Source organism: Anas acuta, chromosome 8 (assembly GCF_963932015.1).
Source record: "Anas acuta chromosome 8, bAnaAcu1.1, whole genome shotgun sequence".
NCBI lineage: Eukaryota > Metazoa > Chordata > Aves > Anseriformes > Anatidae > Anas > Anas acuta.
Window position 1 is genome coordinate 22,676,416 of NC_088986.1, and position 27,305 is coordinate 22,703,720.

The window sequence follows — 27,305 nt, forward strand, 5'->3', positions numbered from 1 at the left end:
CTTAGTTTTGAGCCTGAAGCAATTGAACTTCATGTTTCCTTGTCTTGCACGTCCTGACTTACATTACTTTATGTACTGCTACCTTTTTTTTTGAGCTGTTTTTTAAATTTATCTGTTTCAGTATGACCTGTCTTCTGTTGCTGTTACCATATGTTGCATAGATATCCCCATATGTAATATTCAAGTGTTGTCCCTAAGTTGTTAAACACATACTATTCATGTTTATGGTTGCAGGTAGTATTCAAATTTTTCTGCATCCACAAGGTGGTGCTCCAGGGAAACTCCAGGTTTTGATTTTGTGCCTTTCGGGTCTGCTGAACAACTTTTGTTTTGAGTTTACATACTTTGGTATTTGACATTATTTATTTATAGACTGTGTGACTGGGATTGAGAAGAGGGTTTGCAACATAGTCCATTGTTGTTTCAATCAAGGAATGGATACAATGCACGAGAAACTTATGGTACAGGTAGTTGATAGTGCTGTCTAAAGACATTTCAGCATATATCTGCAAGAGTAACTGGGATATGTTAAACCTTTACAACTTTGATAAGACTTTTTTACTGTCCTTCAGTTTATTTTCTAATATTTTTAGGTACGGTTTCACAAATGAAGACCATTATTCTTCAGTCATAGAACCTTCTTTGGCCAAAAATTAAGTTTAACTTTTTTTAAAGTGCTATAATCATTAATATGAGGACAAAATCTCTTCTCCTTAGTGTTCTTCATAGAAGGAGGTAGAAATGATGTGAAAGTGACTTTTCTAAGTAGTGGGAGAGTGCTGAGTGGGTGCTCTGTATGTCTGTATTTCCTTCTGTCACTGTTCTCAAAGGGTTGTGGATGCTCAGAATCTATTCCTTGTCCTACACTGCTTTGCCGCTGTGAAGGAATTATCATGCTTAACAAGTGTATAGAGAATTGCAAAACTTCATTAGGAAAATCAACAAAATAGATGTGGCATCAGAATGCAGAGTTATTATGATTTGAGGTTGTTTCAAATTAAAGTAACTCTTTAGTGTGTAGCTAAACAAGTATGTTGTAACAGGGCTCAGTGAGTGAGAAGGTCAAGAAGTTTCTCAAGCCTCCAGATAGTGTGTGCAAGGGGTGTTGTGATGTTCTTTAACTGTCTCCACTGTTTCAGACATCAAAAGGAATTACACTGGTAAACTAGCACAGGTTACGGTTGATGTGCTTGGCAGTTAGAAGGAAATGGCTGTACCCTTGCTTTCATCTTTATTAACAACATAAAAGGACTTTTATTTGCTTTTTAGCAACTTACCAATCATATTCGGGATACCCTGCCTGCCTTCAGGAGCAAACTCCAGAGTCAGCTGCTTTCTATAGAACATGAAGTAGAAGTATACAAAAACTTCAGACCCGAAGATCCAACCAGAAAAACGAAAGCCTTGTTGCAGTGAGTGTTTAGTCTTTTATCTGTTTTTCCACTGTCTGTAGGTTTGTTTTGCTTTGTATTTTTTTTTCCCTAATGGACTTACATTATTTTAAGATAAGGATATGGCTAAAAATTCTATATGTGAATTCTAAAGAATTTTGTGCGTGGTATTCCAGAACACTTAACCACTTTCAGCATGATTTTCACTAAATTAATATTAGTAGTCATAGAAAGAGAGAAACCAGGACAGGAAAAGATACAAAGATGGGTGACATAGATGATTGAAGGTAAGAAGCTGCTTCTGATTGTATGGACACATTCTTCAGCCTGTCATAAAGATGACCTCAGGCAAAGGGAGGAGATCGTTAGAAATCTGTAAGATGAGGTGCTTGAAAAGAGAATAAGGAATGCTTCTTTTTCTGATACGGAAACTTGGCCATCCGAAAGAATTCGAGGATGGCAAGATCAAAATTAGTTGTAGGTAGTAATCCACAGGATGTGCGCCTATGTTACAGAACTCCTTCCTGCAGGAGCTGATACTAATCACTGGGTTCTTTGGTTTAGATGGTAATAGCATTGGCTTGTGAAAATGTGTGAGTTTTGGACAGAATCCATGCCTTAATTGTAAGTGGAAAATGGTCACCTGAACTAATGAGGCTTTCCTGAGCCAGTTGGAGACTTCGATTTAGTCCTTGTTTTTGTAACAGCTGGGTCTGAAAACATAGACCTAAGTCTGTCCCTCGTAACTTTACTTCAGATGTTCTGGTTGAAAGAAAAACCTGAGGATATGACCTAGGACTCCTCTAGGAGAGTACAACACAGTTTTGTTTTTGTTTTTTTCAACCTGTATATTTGGTCATTTAGCTGCTAGAAAAACATTTGACTTTATGACTTGTTAAGTGCTGCTGGCATCTTAGGGTTGCTCTACTATTGTAACACTGCCTAAAGGAAAAAAAAAATCCATTTTAGCCTAAATTATCCTGCTTTTCTAATACCTTCATTTTAGTAGGTGCTATAGCAGAAATTAACTTCTGTCAGTAAGAATTTTCCTTGCTTTTCATTTGGTCTGTGGAAAGTAACACAGCTAGAAACTTCCCTCTGATTCTCAATAACAAGTTCCATAATACATGTAAGAAAATAAACTACCTGCACTTACCCTGTTTACTAGCAAATTTCCTTTCATGAAAACATCACCCATCTAGTTGACCAAGAGAAGCCATTAGATGTAATCTTTTTGGATTTCAGTAAAGCTTTTGATACTGTTTCTTGCAATATTCTTCTGGATAAAATCTCCAGCTAGGTAAAAACATAATACGATGGGTGAACAATTGGCTGATGGGTTGGGCTCAACGGGTTATAGTAACTGGGGTTACATCAGGCTGGAAGCTGGTCACTAGTGGGGTTCCCCTGGGCTCCATTTTAGGGCCAGTTCTCTTTAATGTTTTCTTAAATAACTTGAAAGTGTTTTGAGTAAGTTTGTAGATGATAGGACAAGAGGGAATGGCCTCAAGTTGCACCAGAGGAAGTTGAGGTTGGAAATCCTGAGGAATTTCTTCTCAGAAAGAGTAGTCTTTGGAGCAGGTTGCCCAGGGAGGTGGTGGAGTCACTGTCCCTGGGGGTGTTTAAGGAAAGGTTGGATGATGTGGTGCTTGGGGACATGGTTTATTGGGTGACATTGGTGGTAGGGGGGTGGTTGGATGAAATGATTGTGGAGGTCTTTTCCAACCTTATTTATTCTATGATACTAAATTGTGAGGAATTGTTGACTTTGTTGTGGGTAGAGAGGCCTGGCAGCCGGGAGGGGCAGCCGCACCAAGGGGGTGCCTCAGGCCCAGCACTGCCAGCCAGACGAGGGAAGGGATTGTCCCGCTCTGCACTGGTGCAGCCTCACCTCGAGCGCTGTGTGTTGTTTTGGGCTCCACAGTACAAAAAGAACACAAAACTATTAGAGAGCCTCCAAAAGAGTTAAAAAAGGTGGTGAAGGGACTGGAAAGCAAGATGTCTGAGGAGCAGCTGAGGTAACGCGGTTTCTTCAGAGCAGGCTGAGGGGAGGCCTCATGGCGGCCTGCAGCTTCCTCATGAGGGGAGCTGAGGGGCAGGCGCTGAGCTCTGCTCTCTGGGGACAGCGACAGGACCCGAGGGAACGGCATGGAGTTGGGACAGGGGAGGGTCAGGCTGGGTATTACGAAAAGGTTCTTCGCTGAAGAGGATGGTCGGGCACTGCAACAGGTCCCTAGGGCAGTGGTCACAGCACCAAGCCTGCTGGAGTTCAAGAAGCGTTAGGACAAAGCTGTCAGAAATAAGGTCTGATTTTGGGGTGATCCTGTGTGGAACCAGGAGTTGAATTTGGTGATCTTTGTGTCCCCTCCATCTCAGGATATTCTATGATTCTCCCCCATAAGATAATCTTAAGTTTCTGCAGTCCTCTTCAAAAATTGATTCGGGGAGCTCTACACTTGCACTGTTTCCATAATTTTTGTTAGCCCAGGCTGCATAGTTATCTGAGGTTTAAGAAAGATGATGTGCACTGTTACTTTTTGGCTGAATCCGTTGCTTCAAACATTAGGCCAGATGCTTGTGCTTACTTTTAAAATAATATTAAAAAATCTCTCCCTGCTTATTCTGTAACTGGAGAAATTCTCATATGTATGTCTAAGTGCTTCTGATGTAGAAGTCTAAGCACAACTGAGTAAGCTGCAGGCTGTGATACTGATAGCTAACGCATTGGCTTGTTAGTACTGGCTCCTGGGCGAGTTGTTTGGCATGGGAAAGTTAAGTAACTTGGCTGCCACTGCTCTGCCAGCACTGATCTGCCAGCCCTGGATCAGTTTAATGGCTTGGTACACATCGTGCTGTTGGACTGTGTCTTTTTGAAAGACATTAGAAAGATCAAAGGGTCATTGTGGAGAAGTGGCCTCTCCACAGATGGTAACTCTTGCTATAAGATTGGAGTTTTTTCCTTGTCGTGGTCTGCCCCATTGAACTCTTATGTTTCTGTAATGACATTTAAGTATGAGTGCTTTTCGATTCATACAGTACAAGTATTATAGCTTAAACATTGAGACTTGTATTTGCTTATCCTACTACAAAGACTGCCATCACTTTTTCTTTTCTGAATAAAATAGAATAGCATGTATGTAATAGAAGATGCATTTACGATTTTGTGATCGTTAGCGAAACAAGGATGTAGCCTGGTATGCTGCTGTATGTGTTTCTGACTTTAATATACAGTTTCATAAGCAGTATTTATAAAAAAAAAAAAAAAAAAAAAAACTATGAAGAAATAAAATAGTATATACTGAGCTATGTCCTGTGAGAGAGAATGATGTGAGTGTATGGTGGAATGGATTTGCAAAGAGAAGTATAGCAACCTGCATTGGCAACTGAGCTGGATGAACTCTTGTAAATACTCTTGTAAATTCCTAAACGTGTTTTAAGTCAATAATACATGCATAGTACTGAAGTAACGGTTGATAGTTGATGTGCTGAAGTGTATCTTTTTTCTCCTCCCTTTGAAATTTAGGATGGTACAACAGTTTTCAGTGGACTTTGAAAAAAGAATCGAAGGATCGGGAGATCAGGTCGATACGCTAGAACTTTCAGGAGGTGCCAAAATTAATCGTATTTTCCATGAACGTTTCCCTTTTGAACTAGTGAAGGTATTTATCCATCTTAGTGGTGTTCTTTGAGTTTTATTTATGTATTCCTATGTTCATAGTAAAGCGAAGACAAAGTTTGATCGGAAGAACTTGATTTTAACTGTGAAAGAAATTACATCAAGTGATGATTGAGACATTTAGTTTCATTTCTAGTTGTGGATACTGAGAGATGCTGAGGATTCTGAAATATAGTAGTTAAAATATGATGAAAGTCATAGTTCTTACTGCTTTCCATGCTTTTTTATTTTTTAATCACAAATGGCATCTTCGTTCTGGTTGGGGTGGGAGGGGGGCAAAGAAAAAGCTATGGTTGGCAAATTCAGGTTGCTGTGTTCAAATAGCTAGTACCTGTTAAAACTAGAGTAATAGAAAATAACTATTTTCTGGCTTTTCTACTTCCTGTTTTTGGAACATAAGACAAAGCCAGCTTTCAGTCCCACCTTTCCATAGTGGGAAGGGGAGGGGAAGTGAAGCAGAAGCAAATATGGTGTTCAGAGATGACATTTTTCCTCTTGATACATCTCTTCTTGCTCACCCATCCTCAGAATAACAGAAAAAACTGTGGTTTTGTAGTCTGTGAAGAAGTAAACTGTTTTTTATGGATTTGTTCTATATTCTTTTACCTTTTCTTTCACTGCAGTGACTTCATTTTCCCCTCACCGTGAACCCACTGTATTTCTAGTCTGCATTCTTTGACACTTTTTATAGGCTTCCTTGCACCTGTTTAAAAAACAAAAATGTTGCATCTTCTGAATGATGTTTCTGGCTTACTCCAGCAACTCCATGTTTCTTTTTGGAATGCTCTGCAAAAACATCCCAAAAGGTTCACCCAAAAGGGTGAATAATTTCCAACACTCCTTATTGTTGTCTGTAGCCTTAGTGTTAATACATTTTAAAATACTTATGCCTTTAGTGTAATTAGAAATTAACAGTATGTTAGTTGAACTGGAAGTATAACTTCCAGTTATATAGAGAGAAGTAATATTTTCTATTTTATTTCAAACTTCACCTCATACGATCTCAAATGCTTTTGTTCTTTTAGATGGAGTTCAATGAGAAAGAACTGCGGAGAGAAATAAGTTATGCCATCAAGAACATACATGGTATCAGGCAAGTGCTCCCATGTTTTCAAGCCTGATCGTGTTGCAGAGGGTTTGGTTTCTTTAACCTGTGGAGACACTGGCTACTGATTGCTAGACTACATTACTAAGGCACTGCTCCCAACAGCTGACTTTTTTCTTCCACTCCTTCACACTTCTGTTTTTCAGGTACCTATTTTGGGCTGATCAGCTGGTTTGCCTGAAGAGGTTTAATTTACCTGGAAATCTTGGAAAAGTATTTTACAGAGAAAATCAAAGACTTTTTTTTTTTTAATTTCCAATATAACATAGGATTTCCACTGCATGAAGGCTGTTGGAATTGGTGTAACTGATTGTAACCATGCATACACAGAAGTTCTTAGCTGCCCCTTTTTCTGCTAATTTTTAATCGCCCTACCCAATTAATTCAATATCAGATGCAACTCCTATATGAACTTTTTGATGCATGGTGGACATCACTGCAAAACATTTAGGGAAACTATTCTTTCATTATAATGATCATGGTTTGGGGAACGCTGATGCAGTGGCTTGCTTGAGGAATTTGTGAGTATGGTTTGTGAGGAGAACTTTGTTCATCTAAGAAAAAGACAAAGTTATGAAGTAACGCAGTTTTGGACAAGTCAGAAACCTCTATAAAGCACATAATGAAAGCACAAGCTTAACGACCAGGCACAACGGTGAGCTATCTTGAATTTCAATTAAAAATCCATTTAAATGTACAGGACTGTGGCAGGCAGCATCATCTGGAATTTCAGTCTCATTATGAAAACTTTTTCAAGAATTTGTCTATGTTGGCAATACAAAAATATAGGTGCTCTTTGACAGGTTCTCTTTCTTCTGGAGAAGTTTTGTCTCTGCAGTTTTTGTCCCAGGGGAGTGGGCATATTTGTCTTCCATTTCTTGTTTAACTTCTTGAAATACTGGGGTAGGCCTTGCCTATTTCTTAAGTAGGATACAAGATGTTGGATTCACAAAGAAGCTTACATAAAACATACACACAAACTCCTAAGACGAAGTGTTTTCTTCTTGGGCATAGCGAAATTGAATTCATATGCAACTGTTGTTACCTGCTAGCCGTTACAATGTTGTTGTGATCTAAGATCATGTTGCAGTGGGCTTACAGCCAGCTTCTATAATATGTGTTTTAAGTTCTTAAATTCTCAAATAGATGATTCCAGTAGTTGTGGTACAGTATTTGAACTTTTTCAGTTTTATTGGGGGCAAGGTCTAGATGAGCAATTTGTGGTGGCAAGCTATTAGTTCTGGGCATGTTTTTAAAGTTTGCTTTTTTATAAAACTTACGATCTGTCAAGCTAGATCTTTGCAAGCAGTGTTTGAAAGAGAAGTAAGGGCTGTTTGTTTAAAACTGTTTCTGTGAGATGCTTGTTTATACAAGTTCACATACGGTGCAGTGGCAAACTGAAATTCTCCACGTATGGCTCCGGGTAACAGAACCATATTTACTGTTGTGAGTGCAGAGTGAAATGCAACTATAGGATTCTTACTGGCATACTCTGCAAGTGGTTGTACATGGAGTGCTGCCATTCACCTCTAAGGTTTGGGGAGCTGCTGAAGAGGCTTCACCATATTATTCCAATACTTTTTAGAGTTTTTGCAGTCAAGTTTTTTGCAGTACTAGGTTAGGGCATGTTTCAACATCTATATTCTTACTACACAACTAGATTTTCATTTTTAAAGAGAAAGAAGCAAATTTAGTTCTACAGAAGACTGTATAGGGATATCATCATAATTCAGCTCTAAGCTTCTGAAAATGTAGATGAGCAACTAGGTTAAAAAAAAAAAACACACAACCTTGCAGGATGTATTACTACCTCACATATTCTTTCATGTCCACAGAACAGGTTTGTTTACTCCAGATATGGCATTTGAAGCTATTGTTAAAAAACAGATTGTCAAGCTGAAAGGACCTTGCTTAAAAAGCGTGGATCTGGTGATGCAAGAGTTAATCAACACGGTCAAGAAATGCACTAAAAAGGTAACTTGTAAATAGATCTGGCAATGTAAGTAGAGCATGATATAGTAGCTAACACTAAGTGTGCCTTGCATTCTAGAGTCTTTTAAGAGATTTGAGATAGTTTATTTACAGAGTAAAACTAAATAGTTTCAACTTCTGCAATACTCAAAAACAAATGCTGAACATGTTCTCTTTTTGAGTCCTATATTTTGAGTATGTTCATCTCCTGATTGGAGTTTTCTTGAGTCAGGAGTTGCCCTCTGGCTTCCACTTTATAATCATGTTTTCGTGGGTGCTGCAAATGGAACGTAGGCAGCAACTCTGCTCATATGTAAATCTGGAAAAAAGAAATTGTACTTGGAAAATCTTCTTTCTTAATGCTTACAAGAGGAAGAAACAGTGAAACTTCTCTAGAGTGAAAGCCTCAGATGTGTTCAGAGAGGTGTCCTATCAAGGAGGAAAAAATACTCATTCTGTATTGGGTGGTACCACAGTTCTTTGCAAAGTCAGGGAGCCATAAAATCTCCTGTGCTTTTCTCATAAACCACCCCAATGCTCACAGTGTCCAGCTGTCAAGAAGTTAGAAGTAGAATGCTAGGAAGATTTCATCTCCCTTCTATTTGTACATCCTTGTATTAGTGTTGACAAATGAGCTTGCTGCTGCTGCACAGAAATGTCAAACCTTTATGTGGAAAGCACTGCTGAGTATTGAGCTTCCTGATATGAAAATTGCATGCATCTATTAAAGTTGTTATCCTACAATAGTAATGGCTTATCAAATTGGTTAATCAAAATTAAACGCAGTGTTGGTATGAGTGTTTGGGAATGTTTTTCCGGAAGCGTATGCGTAAGTTGTTCCATAGTGTTAAAATGAAACCTCAAATTTTCCCCTGCTCAGGTGGGACTAAGGAAGCATGTCAGGTATTAATGTGAAGCTGAGTGAATGCAATGATCAGACATCAGTTGAGAGTACTTCACTGATGTGGAGAGGGACAGATGCTATTTTCCCCCCAAACAGATTTCATAGGAAAGATGTTATCTGTGAATATTACTTACTTGCCTGGAACATTGGCAATTAGCAGTTGATTGTCAGTTATCTTTCCTCCTTTTGCTCTGTTATATTTTAGGTAGTGTTGACTCTTGTAGATTTCTTACCTAACTGGCTACTTTTATTTGTTTCACCTCTTGTTCATTTGTCTTTCTCACTGTGTCAGAATGCAGGGCACCCTATTTGTAGCAAGTCCAGGAGCAGGTCTGGGATATGAGCGCTGATGTGCTGAAGTTGTTGAGAAATATCCTGCCATAATCTTTACATTCCTCTGAATAATGCAGCTCTTTATCTCTCAGGAGATAAATGAGCTATTTCTTAAAACAGGAAAGGATGATTGTCTTTTGGTAGAGACCATAGGGAATTGAATTAATCACAAAATTTTGAGCTGAATTCCTAATTCCTTTTTTTTTTTTTTTTTTTCAAATTGGAAAGATAAGTCACTTGAATTGATTGATTAATTGTGCAGAGTCTTTTCCTAGTGCTATCGGTTAAGCTTACCCTTGCATTTTATTGATGATGTTTTAAAGTGCTGTTATTGATATGCAAAGATGTTGCCACAAGGTGGAGCCTTCAAAGAGCTAGAAACTTGAAAATTATTTAGAGTACTGCTCTGGAATTAGACACACAAGAGAGAGGCATTAAGACATTTCACCACAAGGCTGATAAACTGGTTTTTGGTGTAAATTGTTCCCTGCTCACTTGCTCTTGAGTAAGCACGCTCACAGCATAGCATTATTTTTAGAGTGTGCTTAATGTTTAAGTGTTGTATACCAGCTTATGTTTTGTTTTTTTTTCTTTTGTTTAATTTGTCTTCCGGACTATTCCAGCATGCAATTTATTGATAATACTGCAGCCACTATGAATATCTAAGTTGGAGTAGCTAAGTAGGATAAGTGAACAACTTAGAGATGTAGAGATGAATGTACTAACCAGTTAAAAATGTGCTAATATCTTGTTGTCTATTTTGTCATAATAAACAAGGAATAAGGTAGCGCAGCATGGGAAGCTCTTCTCTCAAAGTTTTTTAGGCAGTCAGGTAAAACGTCAGGTAAATCCTTCTGTTGGAATGGTTGATGACTTGTGCTTTAGCAATTGAGGCTTTGTTATAGTGCTCTTATGCACGTTGCTTTAGAATGTGTGTGTTTGTGTATATATATATATATAAATATATTTAGGAAAATAACTTTTATGCAATGCCTTCCCATTAGTTCCCTGGAGCTTTGTGTCGATTGTAGGGTGTATTCAAGGGACATGACAAGCTAAGGTGAAAGGCAGTGCTGTGAGACTGTCAGCCCTTCCTAATGTTTTATCCCAGATCTGCATTTGGAGCCTTCTGCTACTTCTGAGTGGGATTGCTTAGATTGTGACAAGTTGTGTTGCATCATTGCATCTAAATATTTTTTTATATATGATTTGTAATATTTACAAATGTATGATTCTATGTTTTATGATATTACAATTATGATTATTATCAAATCATTTTATGATACTAAAATTTATTTTATAATTCTCACTGTTTACAAATAATTTGTCTTTAGTAATGAGAAGCCACCCTGGGAAAAGAAATTATTTTTAATTGTGAATTTTTAGAAAGATCTGTTACTCAGCTCATTTCCCCAACTCATTTTTTGTCTCTGTAATGGAAAGAGACCATTAGGTTAGGTAGTGAAGACAGATCAATGATAAGTAGTTGTTAACGATTTAAAGTAGACTGAAATATGCAGATTCTATACACATAGCTCTCTTCTAAGTACAATGTGTAGATATGCGTACATGTCTATATGCACGTCTACATGGGGGTATGTAGTGTAAGCACTTCTTATTGTTATTGAAGAGACTGATCTCTTCCCTCTTTTTTTTATCACCTGAAGCTTTAATTCTAAACAATGACTTCAAAATAGAACGATAGTTTAAGTTGCCATTGTTAATGAGCCTTAGGGCTGGGTGACAACACAGTTCTAGATACAACAGATGGTCTATCAGGTATTCAATTCCATGCTTTTTTTTCCTAATGTAATAACAGTTGACAGAAACCAAAAGCTGGAATAAACAACTTTCCCCCCAAAAAATTCATAATAATTAGATACAGCAAAAGTCTGGATGTTTTTTATCACACCTTGATTCATCCACGCCTTGTAATTACAGTGTTTAAAGATGGTTTTCTTTTAGGTTTACGTGATTGCTTTCTTTCTGTGTTGATATTTTGCTCTCTTAGCAGTGTGCTATTCTTGGTATACATTTATGGATTAAATCCTGTCTTTTCTCTTCATATTTAAGAGAGACTTACATTGTATTTGGATAAAAGAGCTGCGAGCATTAAGATTTCAATGTTGCAGTTGCTTTTATTCCAAACAATGATGTCCCAAATGTCCTTTTCTCAATGTGTTGTGGAGCAAAAGTGCAGAAACAATCTAAGGGTTTAAGTCCCTCCAGTTTCTCTGTAAAATTACCATTAATAGCAAGTAAGGTTTCCTTTGTAGTCTACTTAATGGTTAGCCCAAGAATTTATAATATTTTTCCTGCAGTGAGAGTAGTGGAGGTTTCTCTGTTTGTATTCTACTGAAGCCACCCTGCAGCTGTAAATTTGTATTATTTTCGCTTTTCAGCTGGCAACATATCCAAGGCTGTGTGAGGAAACAGAAAGAATTGTTGCTGGCTATATTCGTGAAAGAGAGGAGAAGACGAAGGATCAGGTGAGAGCATATACAACATTTAAGGAAATGTTCAGGGAAACGTTTGGAGGAAGAAAGTTATTACATATAAAGTAAAGTAAGATAATGAAAGATTTCTGCAGCAGCAGGCTACACTTGGGAACGGGGGCGAAATTGCTCTTCTACCACTGAGGTTTGACAGAGGAGACTAGAAAATCCTAATTGCTATAGAAAATCTTAATTGGCCTTTCAAGAGGGCATGGAGGTAGCAAGGAGAGGTGCTGGCAGTACAGAGCCGGTATCAATCATCCTCTCCCTGTCAATGCCTGTAGAGACTGTGACCCAGGAAGGAGGCTGATGTCCTGATTCTTAGTGACAGCTAAACAACGTAATTTAGAGTAAGCCTTGCATTCCTATAATTTACAGTGGGGATCTGAATACTCTATCACATGTTCATCATCATCTTGCACCCTACTGTGCTTCTTGTGTGCTTCTTGGAAGTGAGCATGCTCCTTACACAGGAAAGTAATGAAAGATGAAAGAAAAATTTATCTGCTTGCTTTATTTTAACACAATGACTGTAGTTCTTCTGTCCCTCTTGGTGAAACTCCAGGCATAGAGCTCTGGGAATTACTGTAAAATGAAAAAGGTGAGTCAGTTAATCAATATCATAGCTTAATTCAGGACAGTTGGCATCTGCAGGCAAACTCTGATCCTGTTTTCTCTTCAGTATCTACGTAGAACCAAGACATTTCTCCAATTGTTCTGAGTTTCTTCTCATTTCCTCTTCCTTTTTTTTTTTTCCCCATTAAGCATTAAGAATGCCGAAGACGAAAGGGAGATGCTTTTGTCTCAGTGCCTGTGGTTGTGAGTCGGGCCATGGGCAGAAAGAGCTCGTTTCTCCTGCTTGTTCCATGAACTGGCTGGACGCGGCCCAGCTCCAGAGTTACATTCAGGCTAATGCAACTTGCCTCTATACCAGGGCCTGATGGCTCAGAAACAGCATTACACAACTGGGCACGTCGCCTCCAGACGGTGGTACCTTGTATCCAGTCAGCTCAAGACATGACTTAAGGATACCAGGCCCCAGTGGCAATGTTGGTTTAGTGATCATTCCTGTGCCACAGCGGGCCATCGTCTTAGCTGTGCTGTAACAGCTGTTTGTGGGGGAATGACTCATGATCCAGCAAATGCACACAGAAATATCCAGCTTTTTTAATGCTTTGCTTTCAGGCTTTATTAACAGACAATCCCATGCTCTAATCACAGCGAGGCCAACAAGCAATTGCACTAGAACTCTTGCAGGAGTGACAAGCCACGTAGAGGATGTGTGAGTTCAGGCAAACATTGCTGCTGAAGTTCTGTGTTGCTGAACAGTAGCAAAAGCACATAGGCTGAACTGAGCAATGTAGCCCTGCTGCCTCTGGCCATGTTGGCAGGCCTAAGGTGCTTAGAACCACTGGAGCTGACTCCTGAGGGCTATTTTGTACCTTGAAAAGCAATGTCTCAAATCTGAAGATTAAAAAGTAATCCCTCCTTTGGATTCTAAAATTAGCAAGAACAAGTCTTCTCCTATAACCCCTCTAAAGCACAGAGGGACTGCTATTAAGCTGATAACTTCTGACTGTGGTATTTTAAACTCAGAGTTTCAAGAGTTTGTTCATCAGCACCTTTCCAGGTTCATGGATGTACAGCTTTTCTGACTGTAATTTTCCTTGAAGTTAAGAATAAATAAATACATTTTGGAGAAATGTCTCTAAGACATTGATCATGCAGCTGAGCACTCCAAATCCAGGAAACTGTAAAGCTTAGACTATATGTGAGAAAATCCACTGGGAGTGGAAATAGGAATTATTGTCTAGGGAGTAAAGAGTGTGACAACAAAAATATTTGGGAAAGAGGGGCTCCTTAGCAGTTCTGGTCTCCTGGCTTGCTAGTTAGTGAGCTGTGCAGCATATCCTACTTCGTTTCCCTTAAACTGTTCTGTGCATGTAGTCTTTAAAAATCATCTTGAAAAACTTATTTGCTGTGCTTGTGCTTGCAGGGAGTTCTAGTTAGCACATCCAGTTACTTCAAAATTTGGAAGAAGATACAAATTACTTAAAATTTTATTTCTTATTTTTCTGTTCTTCATTGTGTGCGCATACCTGGCAATTTCCCAGAACAAAATACAAAATACCCCCTTTCTGTAAATGCCAAGAATTGGTCAAATAGGTTATTGTCACATAGTCACATCATTATTTATGCTGTTAACAGTTACCCCTAATAAATCAAAATGCTAGTGAGGATATTTTTGGAGGTTAGAGCTAAACCCAAATCCCTGCTATCTTCTGCCGTGCGTGAGACTAAGTAGAATTTGGAAGTGGTGAAGAATTTGGGAGTGATGCTGTGTTTGTGGAGCTGTGCAGAAATAACTGGACACTTGGAGGAGACTGAATGCTGAAGGGACAGATCCAAGTGAAATTACTGTCTTAGTGTTTAGGTCTTGTTCAAAACCACAGTAGTGGGATGCTTTGATATGGCACAATAAGCATGTAGAAGTTTGGGCTTCATATTGGAAACAACTTGGTGGGATTTCTTTGTAGGTAAGGAGAGCCTTGTATTCCAATAAAGTAGTTGTTATTTCAATGTTTTATAAAAGTAAAATTCATACTTTATTGTCACTGAGGTTTATCCATCCAAGTGTTCTTACTATCACAGTCTGACAATAGTGTTTACTGATAAGTTGATGCCTCAGGGGCATCAGTATGGATAGTGGATTGGGTAATACACATTTTGATGTTATTAGTTTTGGTTATGAAGCTTTGGATAGGAGTGGGAAGAAGATAATAAAAGGCTTCTTCTTTTACGTCACATTCAGCAGGATTTTGTAAGAAATTTGGTGGCTGTGGTGGTGGCAATAGCTTTTTTCCTTGCTCCCTGCTGATAAATGGAAAATGGAAAGATGGGAGAAAGTCAAATCATGGCTTCCTTCAGTCTCCTGTATGTTCAAGAAGCTGAGCAGGGGTGGGGAGTGGGTTTTCTCCAATGTCTTAGCAAGTTCTTTGCCTGGTTAAATTATAAAGTTTGATTTAAATTCTGTCTCTGGGATCTAGAAGGATCAGCAAGTAGTAAGTTGAAACAGAAAATATGGGGAAGGGGCTAAGCTCTTTTGTAGTCTAGTTAATTTAACAAGCATACAAACAGAAGTGGTGAGATTTAGAAAATATTGTTGCTTTGGGCATGAACAATTATGAAAGGAATATTTAATAATGGAGAAAACTCAAAGTTTTGTTCTTGTCTCACTCTTCCACGTCACCCATTCTGTTTTGGTCTCGTCTCCCCTAATAGGTGCTGCTGCTGATTGATATCCAGGTTTCTTACATCAACACCAACCATGAAGACTTCATTGGCTTCGCAAAGTATGTATATAGATACTTTGTTATAAAGACACTGTCAGAGCTTTTTTACTAAGTTCAAAACAGAAGTTTTGGGCGTGACAGTGGAGATGCAAGTTACGAAGTCCCAAATGTGCAGAAGCATGATTTTTCTCAGTATGTATAGTGCTAAACTGTCACGCTTGATGAGGGTTCTTTACCCTTGTTCACAAGCCTGGGTTCACTGAAGCTTATATCTTGGCCTGGGATCACATCAATCTCAGGAGGCAGCTTTAGAGCTGATGCCCTTGCTGCATCTGTTTTAGGACCACTGAAATATGTGTTATCGGTGGTATTGCTGTATTGTTGCTAATACATATTTTGGGAGCTGTGATTCCATGTGAAACAGTTTTATTCAGAGTAATAGATGTCACTGAATTTTAAGTGTGCCTGCTGTTTGGCTCTAGAAGATAATAGTAACAGAATAGCCTCCAGGGCCTGGTTTGATGATGTCCTCGCTTGATTGAAAAGACTATGAGAATATTCTCTATAACGTCCTGCCCAGCTTCCAGCAGTTTTGTTCCTCAGGAACTTCATACCAGCACTTTGATACCAGTCAAAATGATAAAGGTGCCTGCACAGTTTGAAGAATAAATGTTTCTTCAGTCGTATTCATTTGCCATAAGAGCATTTGGAATCGTAACAGGTTTCATCGATGTGTGGCGTTGGCAACAAAGTTTGGCACTGTAGTCATTGTTATGTTCTGGGCTAGTCTAGATAGCACTGTAAATGAAGGCCTACATCTTTGACAGTATGACTTGAAGGTTTAAGACACAAAATTAATATGCTGAGAAGGGAAAAGAAAGGCAAAGCCAAGAACTGATTGTGTTTGGTTTGAACAACTTTCTCTAATATTGTTTGCAGGTCCTGGATATCTCTATCAGTTCTCTTGACAAAAGGCAGGATGTAGGAATGGTAGCTGGCCTTCTAGAGGTCAAGACAACAACCTGCCTGCTATTTACTTCTTTTCATCCTTTCCTGACAGGAAAAAGCCTGCTAAAAACACTTCATATGTATCATGGTGGGTGTTGTGACCTTGGGAAGTCACTGGTCCAACCTCCTGCTCAGGGGAGGGGTGATGTTTAAGTTCAGACAAGTTTGCTTGGGGCTTTGTCCAATCAGATCGTGAAAAGTTCCAAAAACAGAGATTTACCAGCTACTCCGTACAGCCCGTTCTGATGCCTGTCTCTCCTCACTATGAAAAGATGTTTCCTTGTGTCAAGTTGGAGCCTCCCATGTTTTATAGCCTTGGATAGTGGAGTGCCAGGTACATCTGGAGCTATTTCAGTATGTCTCTCCCCCGGAAATAAAACCTTCAGAGATGCTGTTGTTTGAGCCTGTAGTTCAGTCTGTGGTTCTCAATGCTACACCTTTTCCAAGGAGTTAAAATGTCCAAGTTCAGTTTCTTGGGAAAGCTTCTTCCTCTTCTGCCAGTAGACATGTGGAAATCCCCAGCCCCTGTGCAAGAGGTGTAAGCAGGTAACAAATGGCCTTCCACTGAGGTTCACTAATAACTCTTAAGTCTAAGCAAGTCTTTCCAGGGGTTGAAATTGATGGCTAGGCAAGTGTTTTTTGTTGACTTGTGATCCACTGGGAGAGAAAGCTTGATTAACTGAGAACAATTTTAAGTGTAAAACTTATTTATGAGCTAAACAGTAGAGTATACAGATTTTAGCCTGTAATCATAGTGTTGTTGTAGCAATAATGTTAGAATTTGAAAATGAAATAAATCTGTGTAGCATACAGGCTTCTGCAGTATCCAAACATCCCGAATTGTAGCTTCCTCAGATTCCTTAGTGTTTCCTTTGGTTTGCTGAGTCTCCTAGCCAGCTGTCTCCTGTGACTGCCGTGTTTTATAAGTGTAAGTCCTGTGAACCTTGTTCATAAGAATGAGCACAAGGTATTTCAATTCACCTTGAAGCATTGCTGGGCCTAAGGCAGGTACAGTACTTCAGAAAGATTTAAGAAAGCCAATATTTAGAACAGCTTTGTGAAGTTATGACTTGGTTTTATTTCTTTTGGGTGAAATCTTAAGAATATTAATACTTGTCACATCTAGCAGAATGAGTGGTAAAATGTTGGGATTGGGTTTGTTTCCAGTTGGTGTAACTCAAGCACAGCTACGTGATTCAAGCTACGTGAAGGGTAACTTGTATTCAGAACAGTAAATAAAGAACCAGTTGCTGGGCTATTGCTAAAAGATGTGGGTTTTTTTAGTATGATGTTAGTTGTCTATTTAATTAGCCTCCCTAAGGCAGTGAAATGGGGGGAGAATAAAAAGAACACCCAAAGAATGGCAATTAGGTTTTGTAAAGCCATATTATTATGTGCTTCTCAAACAACAGATGAGAATTGGTGAGGGATTAGTGCTGTATTTTCTGTATGCAGGTTATTTAATCATAATTTATGGCCCCAAATTTATGCAATTCAGATGATGTACTGGAGACGTGCGCTGTCATTCGGTCAAAAGTATCTGGGTGATTGAGAGCTAAGCTCAGTAAATAGGCACATGGAATAAACATGGTTGCGGATCTTCTCCCTGACAACATGTAGACTGCCAGTTTGATAGATTATGGCCCTAAAGGCACGATCAGAGTTGGGACAGAGATGAGTTTGCTGCCCCAGCAATTCTTTGGATCAGCAGCTGTGTACAAAGTAGTTTCAGCCTTGGGCCTGTAGGCTGTGATCCAAGCACATCTTTCTTTCTTACTCTTTCAGAGGAGTGTTTGTAGATGATCTAATACGTATGCTCTTTCGTCAGTTAATTAATGCCTGCTGAAATGGTATAATCTAATCCAAAGAAAACTTGCTGTCACCGGTTGCTGCTCTGGTAGTTGTGTAGCAAAGCCTGCTGCTTGAACACTTTTTCCCTTTTTCCAGCGATATTGTAATTGTATAGCCTAATACTTAGAAGCCACATAACACAAAGGTTTTTAGAATTAATGGCAACTTGTGTGTTTGAGACAGGAGTGTGTTTTGTTTCAGGAGTTGACATTACCAGAGTTCAAGCATTGAGGAAAATATTTTTAAAACATTTTAATTTCGAATGTGCTCTGCTCTTGCAAGGTTCCAGCTTTTTGAACCAACTTTATGACAGCTTCATCCATTGGCTATATTTACACCCTCACAGTGCATATAAATATTAGAATAATATTCAAAACAAACTGTCATGACAAGGCTATTAGGAAGCTTCCAGCAGGGGAGGATTTTGTTGTACTGCTCTAAATAACAGAAATGTCTCACTTTTCATCTCTTTTCTAATATTTATAGAGGCTAATGTTTCCAAAGTTACCCCCCATGAGCCATAATTTCCCTGTGCTTTTAGTAACCTTTACCAATGTAAGTAGGATGTTGTTCCAAAAGGAGATGATTAGTAGGAGTTGTCAGGTGTGCGTATCTCTTTTGTGCTAAGCAGGCAAATGTTCATATAAGAGTAAGTACATTAAGTAAGAAAAGTAGTTGTAAAATGCACCTATATGCAATGATTTTATTGTGTATCTTTGTTACACTCGCTTTCTGTGCTGCAATCATAAGGAACTATTACTACTAAAATCTGCTGCTCAGGAACTGGTTTAGTTTTTGAGTTTCTTCAGTATAACTTTTTTCCTCTGCTTTCCTTAGTGCCCAACAAAGAAGCAGTCAGGTTAACAAAAGTGCAGTGGGAAATCAGGTAGGCACCTTAACAGAGAATGGATAATGGCATGTGCAAGTTAATCCCAGCTGTCTGGTTTTCTTGGCTGCATTTATTTTTTGTACATCCATAATTTATCTTTTCTGCTTGAAACATATATAAAATGCATCATCATCTCCTTTTTACTGAAGTTTTCAGAGCCACCTGACTTTCATTGTTACCATCGTTTATTGTTTAAAAACTTGCTACTGTTTGCACTGCTGTTTGGTGCCTCCCCTCCCATGCCATTTAACACATCAAATCTTTCATGTTACACACAAATGTATTTTTTCATTAACTGTGAACTTGTGAATTTCAGAATCCAAACCACTGGTGAGTACTTGCTTGTGTGTGCTTTGTCATACAGTTATTTTTACTAGTTCTCACATGTTCACAGCTTAGTAGCAATGAAGGGGCAATTCAGCACGCAAAAGCATTTTTGCTTTTATGTCTTTTGAAAGCTTTCAGTTGGCCCCACAAAGATGTTGACTGTGTACCATTGTCCTTTCTCAAAGGAAACAAAAAATAATTGATCGTTGGTCTGAAATTAATTGCCATTTTCACTGAGATTCATTAATAAAATCAGTTGGTTATTTCTTTTGATTCCATAATGATATGGGATTGATTCTGCAAGGTGCTAAGCGCTCCTGAGCCTTGCTTCATTCTTTGCTTTTGTGCAGGCCAGGGGTGCTTGGTACTTCAAAGGATCAATCCTTTTTTTAATATGAAATTAAAAAAATAAATGAAAATGCTACAGCTTTGAGGATTTCTGCTCAAGTTGAGGGTTTTGCAAAGTCTTAAACATGAAAAAATGGAAATAGCACACACTTTAAAGAGATATAAAAAAAAAATAGTGGGGGAAAAAACCTTTTTTTATAATGAGTTACCCACATTGAATGTCTTCTTGATGATTTCGTGTGTAATGGGGTGAAAGTTAATGTTCACATTTGAAAACCTTGAGTTTAAGTGTTAAGCTTGTGATTTCAGAAAATCTCCTACTGTGCTGTTTTAGATCAGAGTTCTAGCACTTTTTGAAAACTCTGTCATGTTTTTGGGCATGGAAACCCAACCTATTCCTCCCACCCAGAAATTGCTAGTTATTTTTCAAGATGTTAGTCGCAGTAATCTCATTAACTTGAATATGATGATCCCCCAGAGTCTGGCTAGCATGAGTGGCATTTTTGATGTAATACATGGTTTGGGCTAAAATGAAAAAAGTTGAAAGGTCTAAACACTGAAATGGCTTCAAAGACTTGTCTCTCCCATCTGAGGAGAGACTTCCTTCTTATCTAGCTGTGCCGGAACATGTGTCAAACACAACAACTGTCATCACTTCGGAGTGTCCCTTAAAAGGAAAATCGACCAGTTATCTGACTCTTCAAAAATACACATATAAAATGAATGGTTTTTTAATTAAGTGAATGTTTTTTCTCTAAAGAAGTGGAGAAGCAGCTTGGAGTTTTAAATTATATGTTGCAACTCGATTACTTATTGATATAAGGGCTGAACTTTTTGTTTAAGGATAATAAACAGATGTTTGTAAGTTAATTGTTTGGAGTTGAAAAGAATGAGAAAATGTTTCTGAAATAAAACTTTACTTTTGCAATTTGCTATTTCAGGGAACCAATCTACCGCCTTCAAGGCAAATTGTACGAGCTAAGTTCTGTAAGCTTTATTGTTGCTTTTTCATTTAGCTTCTCAGAGGGCAAAGTTTGTCTCTAACTCATTGGTTTGTTTAATACTTGCTACTAAACTACTTAATGTGAAGCTGTTTTGTTTGTAACCCTTCCTCAACAAAGTATAATTGCAGTTCATCACTTGACTGCTACTAACCTGCTGTTACAACTATGAACAAATATAACTTAAAATGTTATAGAAAACTTTGGATAAAATTAATATGTTTATAACTGACCAAGTTTCTCAAACTAAAACGACTAATTGGTGTTTATTATATAACTGGAAAGCAGTATTTATCTGATGTAAGTGCCTTTGTTTGTAGTAAACATTTTTTTGGAAAGGTGGGCAAATTACAGTTTTTGGTAACCAAAATGAAACTTCAGCTTTTGCTTAAATGAACATGTTTATGGGTACAGGTACTGTTCTTGGCGTTTTGTTTATACAAAGGAATTGCCTCTGATAGAAAAAGTGAATTTATTAATAAACTTAGAAATATCTGAAGTCTTTTTAGCATTCTTCTCATAGCACAAGGAGGATCAATATATCATGGACAGACTCCTTTCTAACCCTTCCAGCTCATGAGTAAATAAATGTGAATGCATTTAATATTACTAATTAGAATTAATTGTCTAAACAGCAGTTAATTTTGTAACAGATTACTCCTGGTTCAGTGATGGTTAGGTGTAAGAAGTAAATCTTTATCTTGTGCATTATTTGTTAATATCTTTGCTTAAAATGTATCCATTTTTCCATTTTTTTTTGCCATATTATCAAATTATATTAGTTAACATTTCAAACAGACCTGAACCAAACTTAGGTTCAGTAAAGGAAAAAGGATTAGGCAGCACTGATTCTAACAGCAGCTGAATTAAATCTCGAGATCATTGTTTTCTCAAAATTATGAGGTGCTCATTTGCAATCACATTAATTTTCATTTTGTGATTTGCTTTGAACTGGAATGGTGCAGATAACTATTACCTGTTTGTGTGTATCTCAGAAATAAGGTGAGCTCGTATTTTTGGAAGAAGTGTGATGCCAATTCCTCTTAACATGTTTTTGCTCCTTTTTCCCCTACTACTAATTTATCCTCTCATGCTCAATCTTTGGCCTCTCTTTGTCTTTCCTTTGCTACCGCCTGAGGTTTTGACCTGACTCCACAAAGTTTCTTTTTAAGCCACAGGTTAGTCTGTCTTCTAATTTGCTTGAAATAATCAATGTAATGCTTGGTTTTATGCAGCACGTTAGCAAGATCTGGATCCTGAAGGCTGACCTACTCCTAACTGTTGTATTATGTATGTTGAGATTAGGTTTTGTTTAAAACTCCCATTCTTGATAAACCTTTGAAAACAAAGGTGTCACGATCCATGTGCCCAGTCAATACCACAATTTACAAGAATGCAGATTACTCCAATTATAGAGGTTTATGTGTCATTTATATAAAACTCTGTTTTGTGTTTCTAATTCTGTGGTAAAATCTGCTGCTGTGCTTGAAGTAGCCCCTGCAATTGGAGAAGGTGCTTATTCTGAGCTATGAGTTTAATGTCACTGTGCAAGCGATTTGATTTGGAGATTTGGGTACGAAGGTTTTGTCTCCATTACAACGTTACATCCACAATCTGATTAATTTCCTCTGAACACAGGTAGGGTTCAGACCCCATCAGTTGGCCTCAGCTATTGTGCTAATAAGTAACTTTTTCTCTAGCAGCACCTTTTTTTTCTTTTTTCTTTTTTCTTTTTAATTAATCCTGCTTCATTAACATAGTTTGCTGCTTCCTGTCTTCAGACACACTTAAATCAGTTTACCTTGCATGACTAAGGAAAAAAAGAGTTTTCAGAATCTTTTAGAGCAAGTAGGTGAAAGTGGAAATTTGTGCCACACTTAGTGAGGGTGTCAAAAAAACATTACAAGGCTGTTCTGTTAAGAAATGCCAGCATTTCTGTAAAAGATTCTCAAGGTGGTGCCTGTGGATGACAACATGATGCTAACTTTGAAATATCCTAGCATGAGAAATGCTGCTGTTGAATTTTCATATGTTCAGGACTAGAAAAATATTGCTGTTCTAAATGACCTTTACTGATACTTATTTTTTAGGTTATCATTCCTTGATGATTGACTTCATCACCTCAGTCTTTGTTTAACTACATTTGCAAGCATATTTCATTTTTTCACTGCTGAGTGTTTTGCTTTGGTAAAGACTTAATTCTACTTTAAAGTAGAGGTGTGTACTTGGCCACTGCCATTATCTTGAAGTTATGTGATGTATCTTCCAGGGAAGCAATGTCACTTCAAGGTCTGTTTTGATGCTGAACACAGACAAGATGCATAATCTGATCCATTTATATTCTGTTATTTAGCAAATTACGGTGAAATGCTGTGTTAGGCTTCTCCTCTAATCTATTGTTCCTTTTTATTTTCTCGTGTTGTGTGTTCACAAGTATTTCAACGGGGTTACATAATGTAATTTCAGTGGAGAGTTATGTTAATTCAACAAAATGCTGTGTTGTGTGGTTGCTGAAGTAGCCAGTCTCATAATGTTTACACTTGCATTTCTCTCTGCTCATCCAATTTTGCTTGTCTTTCCTTAAATCATCGTTCAAATACTTCTTTGAAAGAAGTGGAATGCTTACTGAGTCTCTAATGTATTTCTTTCACAAATATCTTCTTTGGTTTAATGGCATTAGTAAGTCATACAGCAATACATAAAATGTACTTATATCAAATCCTGCTTTCCTGTTTATCCATGAAATGGTGGAGAATAAGAACAACAGATCTCAGTTTTGTGCAGCGGAACTATCAGAAAATGACTTCCTTCTGGCTTGTTCATGTGCTTTTGTACCCTCGAAGTTTCATTTTTCAGACACCCAGATTAGATATCAGGACCCTGAAGGAAGGAACTGTGTCATCTCTTGTTCATCCTGTACATGGAGTCCAACTACCGGTCAGAATATTGTCTTCACTAGCTTCTGGCAATACTCACATTTTTCACCTTCCTGAGGTACATAAATCGTGTCACTAATATCCGGTTTGTGCAGAGTGACACTTAGAAATATGATGTAAGATACTGAAATGGATCTCTTAAATCCAAACCAACCAGAAAACAAACTAGTGAAAACAATAATGATAAACACCACCTTCATTTTCCATGCCGAGTACTGTAAGATATATCTAACAGGATAGTTTAAAAACAAACAAACAAACAAAACATAATCAGAGCATTTTACTTCAAAAAAAGCTCTTAAAAAATCCTTGTTGCTGTCTGTCTATGGAAGGACATTTATTTCTTAAATACATCTTGGGTTATCGTTTGAGAAATTGTAAGGTTCTATTCAGTTCTTCTGGAAAGTAAAGCTGTCACTGTTTTGCATTTACACCATGATCTGAAATTTTGTTATCCCTTGACCCCAACACTGGTACTGACTATTTTTAAAGTGTAGCTGTTTGTTGTTGGGGAAAAAAAAAAAAACTGCTTGGGAAATGTGAACGATTCAGTAAAAAGAACTTGAAGTCTCACTGCTACTCCTTGGATATTACAGGACACCAAGATTGCCTTCTCTCCCATGGTGTTGCCTGGAACTGCTTCCAAGTATTGTGTATGATTATGATTTGTTGTAGTGTTCAGGATATCTTAGAGCAGGCAGTATCCTATTTTTCCAGAGAGGTATATAGATAAGCAGTTCTAGCAATTTACACATGAAAAAATGTCCCCAAGATACAGCTCTGTACTGCTCTTCATGCTGTGCTGTGGGGGAATGACAGCTGGATCTAATCCTCAACACGCAGGATTTTTGAGGAAATAACTGGCAAATTCCTTCTTTGCAAGACAGTGACCAATGTTTGTATCAGCAAGTCAGCTTGTTTCTGTCCACACCCAGTGATGGTTAGGCATCCATGGGGAGATGTGGTGGACTGGAGCAAGAAGGTCTTCTGGAGTTATCGAGGTAGTCCCTACTTTAGAAAGGCAGTACAAAAAGCTTCATTACTTCTTAAACGGCTTATATAGCTTAGATTTCAAAACTTTAGCTTAGCCTGTGCTGATTCCTCTAATGCAAATGTTGTTCTGTTTAAATGGAGGAAAAATAGACTTTGTTAATTGTTCTGCAAAGCCTGTCGTAATGATGAGGGAAAGCCTTCACTGGCATATGCAGAGTGCTACTCATCCCTTTGAAGCATTCATTACTTGTAAGGGTCTTGAGCCTGCTACTTAGGTGTTTCTCACTAGTTTGCTTCTGGAAACCACCTCTTTATCCCCACTGTGACACCTGTCTTTAAGTCATTTACCTTTTTTAAAGATTTGCATCCAAACCAGGCAGCCAAGGCCAGCACAATACTGAAAAGTGTGCTTCTTGTATGCAATATGCTCTTTATTGGAAGCAACACAGCCTCTTGAATTGCACGCAGTGTGGTTCAACAGTGTCCTCTGTTATCTCATCTTATTTGAGTTTCTTTGCAGCATGGGGATAAGCACCACCTCTGTGCATTTGCTGTGAAGTTGTAAAGTATTTATTCTGTTGCACAAATACAGCTCACCTTGTTATGAGCCTAAGTTCAGGTTGTTGGAGAACCTTAATCTCCTGGCTTTTTCCTAAAATTTCTTCCATGGGGCTGCATTAGTGTAGTTCAGCTCAGAAAAAGAGCGTAATTGGTTTGGTTCTACAACTTAGTCTGTATACTTAAGTGTACTGAAGGCCAGTACACTCATCTGGTAAATATGCCTGCTACGTGTTTCCTGCTAAAATTTTGCTTCAATAAACAGCATAAAACGAGGATTTGATGTGTAATCCAAATCATATCAGTATGTTTCCTTTAACTTGCACTCTGACAAGCTTTCCATGTCTGTTTGTACACAGTAATGCTGCCTCTCCACTTAGTGTTTTTTAAATGAACATGAATATTAAAAGCAATGATAAACTTCTGCAGAAACCTTTGCGGTACTGGCTCCTCCATCCAGTCTGCTCAGGCCATGCCATTGAATCTCTCTCTACAGCAGTCACATCCAGTTCTCTCATTGCTTAGTGAATTTTCATAACCAAATCAGTTCTTAGTGATCAGCCCATAGGCTGTTTCTGGATCTTCAGTGATTTCCTTACTTATGTTATGGCCTCATTGGTAGTGAATGGACGAACCACTATCATCTTACTTGAAATGAAAGTGGTGCTCTTCGATTATGTGCAGCACAAATATTTTTGCCAGTCACATGCAACTTCTAATCTCTTTCTTACTTGGGTTAGTTGTCAACAGCCCAGTCCCTTGCCATGTGCAAACCCAAAACTGGTTAAAATGAATGGTGTATGAAAGGGAATTCTGATTCTGAAACTTCTATGAATGACAAGGAATAGGTCATGGATATTGAATGGTTTTCTTTGGCTCTCTGTGAAAATGAACTTATTAGTCTTGTCAAGTCATATGGGACAAACGGTACAGCCTCAAATTTCCTGAAAAGCATGGGGAAGCATGTTTGATCACACATGTGGGACTTTGAGGGAGTTCTTGAGGGCTTCTTTGAGCCCATCTCAATAGCAGAGTAAAGGGTTTTCTGTGGGGAGAAACAGAACAGTTTGTGGTTGCCTGTATCTGTGACATTAGGTGAGTTCCATTTTCTCATTCAAAGTACGATAGGAAGGAACGCTTTTTCTTGTATGTATTGGAAAACAATAAGTGTTCCAATAAAATTAATTTTTTTTTTCTGTATGATCCATAAACCAGTCCTCGTGACTAGTCTGTCTTCTGCTTCATCTCTGGAGTTCTCATTTCTCTTAAGTTTTCTGTTGTCCCTCTTTCTCTGCACAGTGTGGACTCCTGGCCTTAGTATTTACAGGTATACTTTCCCCTCTGTTCTTTCATCTTTGAGTGTTACTTATTTTCTCCAAGCTCTGCTTTTCCCATCTTTCCCTCAATTTTATTGCCGTCATAGGTTTTTTCTCTTTTATTTTTCTGTTCTACCTTACAAGAAGGAAATAGCTCTCATATACCTCTCCTTGCCACTTCCTATCTTAATTTAAAGAGGATTCAGCTGTGGAAGACCTCTCTGCTTCTGCAAGTCCCCATTGTGTGCAAGAAGCTACTTGCTTCCCCAGAAAGTAGGTGCTGTTCCCACTTCCAAGTTCAGAAATGACCTCAATACTTACACTTGTTTAGTATGAATAGCCATATGTAACTTGTATGGACTTTTACTTGTTATTATGCAGCAAATAAATTTTTAATTAATTAAGTTTACGTTATCCTTAGTTCATTCATTCTTCTTGTCACTGCGAGATGGTAGGTTAGGTTTCTCTTTTTCTCCAGCCTTTTGACTGAAAATGTTATTTTCACTTTGTTTTATTTTTTCCTGAATGACAGGAACCTGAAAAAAAATCTGTTTTCAATTTGCTGGACTGAAAAAAAATGTACCCATTCTTGTTTTATTTAGCAAGTATTTTTTAAAAATAATGAATGCTGCAGGTGAATTACATTGAATGAATAAAGAACTTAACTTCTGCCTGACTGCACCTCTGCACAGGTCATCCGGAAAGGCTGGCTGACCATCAACAATATCGGCATCATGAAAGGAGGATCCAAGGAATATTGGTTCGTCCTAACTGCAGAAAGCCTGTCCTGGTATAAAGATGATGAGGTAAGGAATGAATGACTTCTGTTGTCTATTGCAAAAAACAATATTTACTCGCTCTTCTGGTACCAGCTTAAAACATTAAATCAGCTTGCACTGACCTGAAAGAA

The 27,305-nt window shown here is 38.1% G+C and overlaps 1 protein-coding gene across 15 annotated transcripts in view; it reads left to right on the plus strand.

Annotated features, from left to right (window-relative positions):
• DNM3 (dynamin 3) overlaps nucleotides 1-27,305 on the plus strand; it is a 182,154-nt gene that overhangs the window by 31,315 nt on the left and 123,534 nt on the right. For 11 of the 15 annotated variants that reach the window (XM_068690747.1, XM_068690746.1, XM_068690749.1 and 8 more), the window contains 9 exons: nucleotides 1,270-1,412; nucleotides 4,915-5,050; nucleotides 6,093-6,160; nucleotides 8,008-8,146; nucleotides 11,783-11,869; nucleotides 15,158-15,228; nucleotides 18,865-18,913; nucleotides 20,533-20,562; nucleotides 27,088-27,201. In XM_068690747.1, the coding sequence (XP_068546848.1) occupies nucleotides 1,270-1,412; nucleotides 4,915-5,050; nucleotides 6,093-6,160; nucleotides 8,008-8,146; nucleotides 11,783-11,869; nucleotides 15,158-15,228; nucleotides 18,865-18,913; nucleotides 20,533-20,562; nucleotides 27,088-27,201 (837 nt within the window). Of the gene's footprint in view, nucleotides 1-1,269; nucleotides 1,413-4,914; nucleotides 5,051-6,092; nucleotides 6,161-8,007; nucleotides 8,147-11,782; nucleotides 11,870-15,157; nucleotides 15,229-18,864; nucleotides 18,914-20,532; nucleotides 20,563-21,752; nucleotides 21,771-27,087; nucleotides 27,202-27,305 lie in introns of all 15 variants that reach the window. The other 4 variants (XM_068690750.1, XM_068690748.1, XM_068690739.1 and 1 more) reach the window with 2 other exon arrangements.